The following is a 10,554-nucleotide window of genomic DNA, read 5'->3' on the forward strand; positions in this document are numbered from 1 at the left end:
TTACATTTATTTGGAATCATTCCAATTTTCCCCCCAGATCATTTCATACGATCATTACTTCTAGTATTCTCTTTTGGGCCTAATTATTTTAGGTACGAATAAGACTTGAACTTTGAAAGTTTAAACTTATTCTACCTAATTTATTTATTACCCATCTGAATATATTCTATTCAGACTTGTACTTATTTTATTGCGTTTTACCCCTCTTTCTTTCTATTGTGGTTATACACTTAGCCACTATTGTTTTATTTATAGATTTTCTCCTTTATTTAATTAAATTTTTGCTTATTTTGCCCATTTATTACTTTTTAATTTCTGTGTATCCTAGCTTGGGAACAACACACCTGAGCCCTAAAAGGAGACATTGTTATCCCTCACTACGAGTTCAAATAAATTAGAAAGACAACTCTCTTTCACTTAAAGTTTATTTTGTTTGATTAGTTGTGCAGCAACTAAAACAACGCTCTCCTCGTAGTTAAGATAACCTCTACTGAGACTTACCATCTCCGTCCTCTCTCTCCTTTCCTTTCCTCTTCACTTTTAACATTTGTAGGGACATGTAAGAACCATCAATCAACTCTAAGTGAATGAAATACGCAATCTTGTCAAAGACGACGAATCACCCTTATGAATTTGATTATAATCAACCTCTCCTTTGTTCTTCCTAACCTCCCTACATTTGGAAACGCAATCCAAGTTTTAGCATCTCATCCAACGCTGAGATCAATTTAATAGAGATACGTGTTGAACAACTGTCGCCTTCGCAGCCTCCCTGGTGAGCGGTCCAACTGTAAGGTGTACGGTGTCAATCCTGTCAGACTAAGGAAAGAGATATCAGCATTATTATTGTATTCTTTTGTCCAAAACAAGAGATTTAATAATATTGTTTATCTTCTTGATAACATTTAATTGGGAAAATTAATTTTCCTCATTTGAAAAACAGAAATTGTTGCTTGTCATTGAATTTGTTTTTCACCTCTTTGTCTCTTTTCCTCTTCCTCATTAGAGTGAGTCTTCGCATCTCTAGTCTACTTAGACACCCTGAGAACAACACAGTCAACACCACACTTCACTAGTGGTTCACAATCACTGACACAACACTTAGTTGTTCCACCACACCTAGGCTTTTACTCCACACAGATCTGTGTCAGTCTCTCTTCTCCCTAGCGTGCCAACATGCCACAGACTGCAGACCCCATTGCCCATGGAGAAGATGGGAACACTTGGCTGAGAGGCATGACAGACAGCCTCACCCCCAAGACATTTGAACTGTTATTATTTTTTATAATAATCCTAATCCTGAGAAGATTCCTGACACAAGATTCAAGCCAGAACAACAACCACGAGGAGCTAGTCAAGATCACCAGCTCCCTAAGCTATGCCTTCACAACCCAGCTGAAACTGAGCGACAAGCACATCACCCACCTTCAAGAGGAGCTGATACATGTTCAACGTCGCATAGACAAGCTGGAAGTGAAATTTCAAGATCAACTCAAAGCACCCAACAAGAGGGAGCAGGAAACAATGGAACAAGTTAAGAAGCTCCAAAAAGCCCTGGCAGCAGCTCAGCTCGACCAGCAACATGCAACAGCTGCCCAGAGAGACCTGGTAAACAGACTCCAGTATGCTGAACAGCTACTAGAGAAAGCCAAGAATGACATCAGAGACAAGAATTCTGAAATCAGTGCTTTGAAAGACCACCTTGAAAGGGTACAGAACTGAAATGGACAATCTGACCCAACAACTAGACGATACCAACGATGAGCTCTACATGGTCAGAAAAGAACTCCAATATGCTTACAAGCAGAAACAAGAGCCAAGAAAAGAGAAACATCTCTTAGCCTCATCACTGCTGAGCAGAGCAGAGTCCCACGTCCAAGAACTGGCATATGACGAAAGGAGCGAAGGGCAACAACCCAAAACCTCACCTGCCTTCGCCACACAACCCTTTCCTGCCAACGAAAGAAAACCTCCCATCCAAGACCTTGGAGCTGCACACGGGATGACCATCAAAGACCTCAACAAGCTGTCTGAAAACATCAGCAGGTTCAACCCGAACTCCACAGAGGGCCACGACATCCAGGCTTACCTGCAAGATATCGAATTTCATCTGGAAATGAGACCTCATGTGACTGACAGAGACAGATTATACATCCTCAGAGCCACGTCCAGTCCAGAGGTACGAAACTTCCTAGATCGACAGCCCAGTCAAACAAAGTCAAACTACCAGCGACTTCGTGAGGTCCTGATTAAAGAGTTTACAGACCCAGAGTCTGAACATGGACTGTTGACTGCCTTGGAAACCAAACAAGGTCGACAAGAGACTCCACAAGCTTACTACAACCGACTCCGACAAGCCTACTTTGGTGCACACAACAACAAGCCTGACCTTGAAGAGGATGTGAACTTCAAAAGCCTCTTCCTAAAGAATCTGCACCCTGGAGTCAGCCACCATCTAGGCGTCATGGCCTGTTCACACTCCATGACCATCCAACAGTTGCGTGACCTAACACAGAAGGCCTATAACAAACAGAAGATGGCCTCAAAGAAAGGTAACAAAACATCCACACTCTTAAACTCTGTCAACAAAGACTCAAGCCTTGCACTGGACGACACCCAGTGGCATCACAACACCAGAGTCTTCCATCAAGAGCACAGAGAATGTGACACCCATGTCCACAACCGCTTTCAGCCCAACCGCTGGAAAAAATCCATGGGACCAGCCACGCTTCTCAAGAAACCAAAAGTATAAGACCAACTGGAAACCTAACCAGACATCCAAAGGTAATCACCTGACTCATCCAAGAGCAACTCATGTGGGTAAGCGACAACAAAACCCACCTCAGCACCACTCAGACATGCACAGTGCTGAGTATTCACAAGAACATGACAGCTTACCATCAGAAGAAATGGAACAAATCATGAGACAACTGAAAGAGTTCCTTCAAGATCAGTTTCACACTTATGACCACAAAGTTGAGTCATGCTTGCTGTGACCAGCGACAGAACGGAAGGCCGGTGATCACCTGGTGCACCACATCAGAGATGACAAGCACCTGTTCAACAACCACCCGGAACGAACAAGTCTTCACGGCCAACCGTTGATGAAAAATCTGAGGTACTAAAGAACATTACCTCAGTCTCCCAAGGCTCAATAACAAACTGTCAAATGAACTCCAACTCCAAGAACCACATTCCTGTCTGTGCAACAGCAACCACCAGAGCACAGAAGGTCAGAAAGTCTGCCACAGCCAGAAGGCACCACAAGAAGAGTGCAACATAGGAGACAAAGTTTTGCAACCCAGCTTCACACAGCCCTGCCGAACTGCCTCCGACTGTCTGCTAAAGAACTTCCTGCCTTGCTGGACTGACCCCCATTAGACCATGGACACGCCCTCATCCAAGCCAAGGATGCAGAGAGCCAGTCTTTAGTGACATACAAGCAAAGGGGGGTGACAACACAGACTGAAACAGATCTGACCACACATACACTACACCTTTAACACACACAACATTACCTACACCCAGAGGTAACCACATCTACTGATAACACATTCAACAAACATATTCTTCCCACAGGTAGAATATCCAAATTTTAGTGTAACAAAGTTACATATACACACCATGAAGAAACATGCAGCCATCCTCACAATAGGTTATAACATCTGACACTAAGTTAAGGTACATGACACACTAGCTGCACGTGACATCCTAGCTCAACAGCAGTTGTAAGCCATGCTAGGAAAACCCACAGCAGCTTTGTTTTGTTTGTTTTGTGTTTTGTTCTTCTTTTACCTATCCTTCTCCTTCCCGTCTTTCCTGAGTAGGTGAAACACCTAGACACCCTGCAAGGGTCGAAGGTCTGATATTAGGATTGACTCACCACACCTAATATCCGCCAGCCAATCTAAACTGAATGGAAGCCAGAGAGCTTCATGCAAGATAGGTCAACTCATTTCATTGCAAATGATGTTACTAGAAAACCAATGGTAAACGTTTAAATTAAGACAACCTAGAAGAACCAAACAAAGTTAACCACAAATTTGATTGGCGAATCAAAATAAAACAATGATTTCCAAAATTATCTAAATTATCCTCAATGTACTAAACTACATTGACTAATTGAACTTAACCACGTGTACCTAAATAACCTGATGCCTGCACCAGTACAGTAACTGTCATGGAGGTGTTGTCTTGTTGTTTGCTGTGTTTGTCTGCTTCTTCTGCCTTTGTTTCTCCAGCGATCAACGATGTCTTCAGCTAAACACCTCGCCGATCGAAGGGGGGTATGTAGCGTGAACCAGACAAATTAAAGATTCGATCGGGCGCCTGGTTGAAACATGAGCCGAATTCCACAGAAAGGCAGGATGTTGTAAATCAACTCCCAGCACCACAGTCTGATAAGCAACTCTTTCACAGAACAGCTTTTTCACATTAACACCATTAGAACAATTATTGACAATTTCAATTCGAAGAAGAGATTGTCTAATTTGGGGCAAGTAATCGAAGAAATGGACAGTCTGAACCTCACAGGTAAAGCCATGAGAGTAAACAAGATCGTTGGATTGACTTCCCCCCACCTAGCAAAACCAGACTGAAATTCCTAAGGAGACCTGTTAACCCCTCTGGTCTTCACAGGACATATCCTTTCTCCCCAGAATGGCACAGAGAATGCCTTCCAATGCATATATGCACCAAAACTGAACTCAAAAAAGACTTCTAAATGGATATCAGTCCATTGCTCAACTCCATATCATACATGAAGCCACACATTTGATTTTAATGTTTCTAATCACTTATTGTGTATGCCTTTTTAAATAACTCTTGAATAGCTTAAGGGATCATATTCATGTTTAGTATGTGTGTGTTCGAATATTCTAGACAATATCTAATTGGTCAAGACAACATTTGAGGTGTGGCCAAAAGGCCAGTTTAAATACTCAGGACACCATCAAATTATGCTTTTAGCTTTGCCTGGTAGTTTAAGCTTTTAGTCATGCTTTTAGCGTTTAGCTTTCGTTTAGCTTTTGCTATCAGTCATGCCGGCTTTTAGCCTGCTCCTAGCTTTAGCTTTTAGCTTTAGCTTTTAGTCATGCTTTGTCATCACTTTTAGCATTCTTCGAGCGCCGTTCCAGCGTGCTTCGGCCTGCACGCCTGCTGCTACTTAGCCACGATGAGAAGAAACACCACCTAGTCTCGTCAAACTTTACTTCTGTTCTTTTCAGTTTGAGAGTTTCGTGTTCTGAGTTAAGTTTTTGTAACGCCGTGTCTCCGAGTCTGACCTCGCGTGCCCGTCTGAAACTACAACCAGCCCACAACTCTGCATCTTCAGCCAACGCCCAACCACGGGCTTCCCAAGACGTCACTTCAACGACTACTGAACTTCCAGCCAATCAGCAACTTCGGGAAACCCCCTTTTCAGCTACAACAAGGGAACCCCGTTTTTAAACAGGCAACGCAAGTAACCTCCAGACTCACATCTGTACTGGTGTTATCTAATATAATTTTAACCTCATTGAGGAACTCAGTGCGAGGGTTAATTAAGTGATTAAATGGTTGTTCATGTCTATGCAATTTTCACGTATTGCTGTAAACTTGGGATTTCACATTTTCATTCTCTTAAACCTCACTCTTTCCTAACGTTCTATCCTCCTGCAACTTGTGTGAATGTGTGAGTGCGTGTGCTTATGTGTTAGATTAGTTTATATGTCTTAGATTAATCTAATAAAGCCTTATTTATATTGAAAAGAGAAGTATCTTGTGTTTTGTGCTCACAAGTTAATGTCTTAAACTGCCGATCTTGTTACTGTGCTAATTAATAGTGTTTTCACTATACTTTGGATATTAATATCCAGCGCAGATTTTATGTTAAACGGCTCATTCAGTGAATCGCTGGCCGTTTCAGTGATCAGCCGTGAAACAGTGATTCTGTTCAAATTCCCTTTAAAATCTTAAATGATTCCCTTTGAGCTAAATTGACCTGTTTCCCTTACACCAGTGTATCCGCACGGCCCCAATGTCACCAATCAGGTCGCTGATGTTGTCATCACTGGCGCTGTTTATCTGAAAGTCGATTGGTGTTAAGTGAAAGTTGTTCTCATTGCATAAATGTGCTCTACGGTCAAACAAACAACTCATTAGATTTGTGCAATCCATTTCATAATGAAGTTAATACTATTATTGACCGTGATAAAATTGGACTTACCTTTACAATTAGCTGTGACAGTTCCAAGTCTGTGACATCACTGGCAGACACTTGAATGCTGTCAGAGTCACCAGAGCAGAGATATTTGAAGCACCATTCACGCAGGAAGTTAGGGCAAGGTCCGCCTTGTGCCAGACTAGCTGCCATGACTTCTCCTGCAGTCCTAATAAATGGAAGAATTAAACAATTGCATATAAACTAAAGTAGTACTGCAATTAATACGCTTAAAGACAACATGCAAAAAGAACTTAATTACACACCTGAAGTAGTTACAGTCCAAACTGTTAAGGCAGTAAATGGGATTCTTACCTTTCTTATCTGGACCTTCAACAAAGAGTCTTTTTTCTATTTCTACCAGCATTTCTGGAAAACAACCAATACATGAAATTCAAAAGGTCTCTTCAATGTTAATTTTTTCATCCAATCAGCATTTGAGCCCATTGCACCACCAGAGGCCCCCTGTTGACATATATGTGTCTGATTTAACAAATATGGACATACACCTGTACCTGTGAGGAATTCTTTGGTAAGGGCACCAGTATCAATGCCTGCCTCGGCAAAGAATGTGACCTTAAGTCTACATTTGGGTGAGGTCTTCTTCTGCCCGTTGCCACTGTTGCATGCCTCTGTTGTAGAGATCAGTTCGTGACACACAGATGGAAAATGTGTTTGGTCTCATCAACTTGATAACCGATCCAATTTAAAATGTCCTCAGAACTGAAAAAAAAAAAACATTGAACATTTGAATCACAACTAAATCTATGAGTGGTTTTATGATTTCATAGGTGTTTGCTACTGTTTCTCAGGGTGGTCGTTAGGCCTGGTACAATACTTGCACATCCTCCTATACTGGTGATGTTCTCAGGAGTGAGGTGAGGCCTCAATGTAAGTCCAAACGGGCAAAATATCACAAACATACCATGTTTCTGAATTACTAGATTTCTCTATGACCACACATAACATCACTTTTCAACAGGAAAAAGCTAATTGATACTGCAGTATCTCTTTAAAGGTTTATTGTTCAGATAACATAATTCACCACCATAATTCCCTAATATACAATTTTACCTTTGAAAGGTACTGATTGGATCACTTGACTCATGGCCATCACCATCTGAAGTTCTGCACACAAAGAAAACAGATTGTCCTGAATTAACAATAAATAATTACATTTAAAATGTAAAAATTTGGCAGGAAATCTCCTTACATCTAATTTATTGTCAAATCAACATTCAACATAAAAAAGTAGCACTGAAACCAACATTACCGTAATCCGCAACTGGCTGCATGGAACTCAATGATTTCAGGATGAAATGCATTACTGAACAAGCTGACTTTAGCATTGGAAGGTAGGCCCTACCCGTGCTAATTTTCAAATCTGAGGAGTTTGGGGCCCGGTCCGGTGGGGGCCGAGCGTGCTCAACAGGAGCTCCCTGGTTGGAGCGGGTGAGCCCTACCGGCCCGATGAGGAGGAGCAAGCGTGATTGTATGTGATGGGAGGACCGAGGTTGCCTCAACTGGAATGGGTCACGGTAATGCGTGCGGGCCTACAGGCTGACAAGCCCCTGCTATTCAGTGAAGGGCAAATGGCGGCCGAGAGAGAGCCCATGAGCCTCGACTACGGAATTAAGACTCAGGATGGCCGGGCGTCTGGATTAGTTAGGCAGATAAAAGCTTTGGGCTGACCCGACAAGGGGAAGACTCTTGCGACATCCGGCGGAGATCAAGACTCCACGGCATGGATGGATGGACTTTGCTTAGCGGTGACAGAATATAAAGAAACCCGACCAGGAGACTCTAAGCCAGGCGTCTGAAGGGGAAGCGCCGCGCGCATCAAGGCGGGTAAGCCTGCGGCTGGGCCGGGGAGAGTGAGGAAAACCCGACTGGGAGGGCTCTCGCTGACATCGATGGGGAGGTATCATACTCAGAACATCGAGCGGGTGGCCTAAGCCAGCCCGGGGTTAAAAGATGATGTGAGGATAGTGGAAGAGGAGTTTTAGGCAGGGGTTTGGCGGGAGGAGTCGAGATAATAGCATGGATGGTTAAGCCTGCGCTACAGTCAAATGGAAAGGTAGGTTCGCGTGGCGGAGACTCTTACCGGCGTCGAAGGGAACTGCGCATCGACGGGTAAGCCTCTCGGATGTAGGCGGAAGAGGTAAAAATTAAGTGGCCAGAGGCTCTACCGTGGCATCAACAGGGACTTCCTGCTCACTGTATCGGCTGGGTAAGCCTGGGCCATAGAATGGAAAAGGTAAGTTTGTGTGGCCGTGGAGTCGTCGGCGATCTTATGGGAGTTAAGCTACTCGGCAAGGCGGGTGAAGCCTCGGCTGACCGTGGGATGGAAAAGGTGGGGTTAATGGCGTCCGTGCAGGGCTCTTACCCGATGTCCGATGGGGGCTTGATGCTTCGCGGCATCGGGATGAAGCTGCGTATTGGGTAGATGGGTTTGTGACCGAAAAACATGGAAGGTAGCGGTTGTCTAGCCGGGAGGCTCGCCAGCGTCGATGGGAGCTACCGCATCGAGCGGGTAAACCTCACTGGCGGATAGAAAAGGTAATGGAGTTGTCTAGCCAGGAGGCTCCTGACCGGCGATCCGATGGGAGCTCGGCTCCGGCATCAAAGCCGGGTAAGCCTCGCTGGCAAAAAGGCGGAAAAGTGGGTTGTCTAGCAGGGGAGGCTCTCACCCATCATCCGATGGGGCTCCGGCTCAGGCGTCGAATGGTGAAGCCTCTCGAGGCGATAAGACAAACAGCAATGTAAAGTGGCGGGCGACTACCACTACATCCGATGGGAGGTCAACTCCATGCATCGAGCGGGTAAGCCTTGCTGGCAGCAGAATAGAAAAGGTAAGGTTGTCTAGCTGGGAGGCTCATACCGGCATCCGGTGGAGTTTAATACTATGACGCAGATGGGTAAGTCTCTCTCCGACCATGAGAGGGAAAGTTAAAGTTGTTTAGTTGTGGCCAGCTCTTGCGGGATTCTTCAGCCCGGGCTTAATGCTTCTGCGGTATTGGATGGATGCGTCGCCGATCGTGGGAATGGAAGCGGGCTCGCTGGCCAGCCTCCCATGGGGGACTCTAATATTGGATAAGGTCAACTGGCGGCCGTGTCTGGAAAAAATAAGGTTGTCTAGCCTGGAGGCTCGTACGGCGTTGATGGGGAACCGCGCTGCATCGAGCGGGTGCTTCGCTGGCGGTAAAATGGAAAGGCAAAGTTGTTGTGTGGCGGGAACCATGACATCCGACAGGAGCTCAATGCTCAGTGCGGACGGGTAAACAGCATAGCCCGTTGGATGAAGAAAACGCATTCACTCGACCTGAAGCTATTGCGGCATCGGCGGAGTTTAATACTTTGCGGCGTAGACGGGAATGAAACCTACCGCTGGTAGTTGGGCCGGAAAGGCAAGGTTTGCTTTCGACCAGGAGGCCTGCGACATCTGGCGGGAATTCAATATTCTGCATCGGATAGGTGAGCCTTGCCGGTATTTAGAAAGAAACATTTGTTCAGCGGGGGAAGCGGCTCTTGCGGCACCCTGACCAGGAGTTCCGTTACTCAGAGCAATTTGAGCTGTCTAAAGGTTGGATGCTATGAGGGATTACTTTGCGTAATTGTTTAGCGAATCTGAAAGATGCTTCTATAACAAGTCAGAAAATCTTGGTCTTGCGATACGGGCGATATGGAAAACATAAATTTCCTGTGTCAGTGTACCCAAAATAGAGACCCGTGAATCTGCATGCATGGGCATAGCTTTGAAAGCTGAGGAGGTGATGTCGACTTTGCCAGCCAAGTGCTAAGACCCATTATTATTTTTATGTCGCGAGATCAATTGGCGGATCATTGTTCTCGGTTGGGAGAGGGAATTCATTATGAGCAATCTAGGTGATAATGCTTGGAAGTGCCAAATTATATGGAGCTGGCAGATCGATTGGGAGTTCTTGTCATAGAATTTTCAGAGTATACTTCAATGGGCTAATCTACAAAACTGAAGGCGGGGCTTGAAGGGCGATCATGAACCCTTCTTTAATTCATGCCGCCTATGGGGGAACCTGAACAGATTATTTCATTGGAATGGCTGAACATAATGAAAAATGGCAATATTTTGATGTCCACGTTCGAGGATTTATGCTGTAGCATTTCTGTCATAAAGAATTGTCCAATATTAAAGATTGTGAACATTTGAATAAAATGTTGTAAGCGAGTTAAGACTGATGACATGTAGCAACCATTGTTGGGACGTTGGTGCCCTTTGAAGGCTTTGATATAATGTGCATGTACATTATATTGTTTATAATATTATACGTTTGTTCAATAGGACAGTATCAGTAATTGCTTTTACATTTACTTCACTT

At 44.4% G+C, this 10,554-nt stretch overlaps 1 protein-coding gene and 1 long non-coding RNA gene across 2 annotated transcripts; both read right to left on the reverse strand.

The window, feature by feature from the left end:
- Positions 1-5,875: 5,875 nt before the first annotated feature.
- On the reverse strand, positions 5,876-6,804 carry LOC122137275 (G2/M phase-specific E3 ubiquitin-protein ligase-like). The gene is made up of 4 exons (XM_042723037.1): positions 6,715-6,804; positions 6,466-6,568; positions 6,206-6,368; positions 5,876-6,063 (listed from the first exon to the last, which is right to left on the reverse strand). The coding sequence occupies exons 2-4, from the start codon at positions 6,564-6,566 to the stop codon at positions 5,971-5,973; spliced, it is 357 nt and encodes a 118-aa protein (XP_042578971.1). The 5' UTR covers positions 6,567-6,568; positions 6,715-6,804; the 3' UTR covers positions 5,876-5,970.
- A 75-nt stretch (positions 6,805-6,879) lies between these two features.
- On the reverse strand, positions 6,880-7,533 carry LOC122137276. The gene is made up of 3 exons (XR_006154733.1): positions 7,473-7,533; positions 7,274-7,327; positions 6,880-6,922 (listed from the first exon to the last, which is right to left on the reverse strand). It is a non-coding gene; the product is annotated as an uncharacterized LOC122137276 (long non-coding RNA).
- Between the last annotated feature and the right edge of the window lie 3,021 nt (positions 7,534-10,554).

The sequence above is a fragment of the Cyprinus carpio genome, chromosome B4, assembly GCF_018340385.1.
Source record: "Cyprinus carpio isolate SPL01 chromosome B4, ASM1834038v1, whole genome shotgun sequence".
In the NCBI taxonomy this organism is placed as follows: domain Eukaryota; kingdom Metazoa; phylum Chordata; class Actinopteri; order Cypriniformes; family Cyprinidae; genus Cyprinus; species Cyprinus carpio.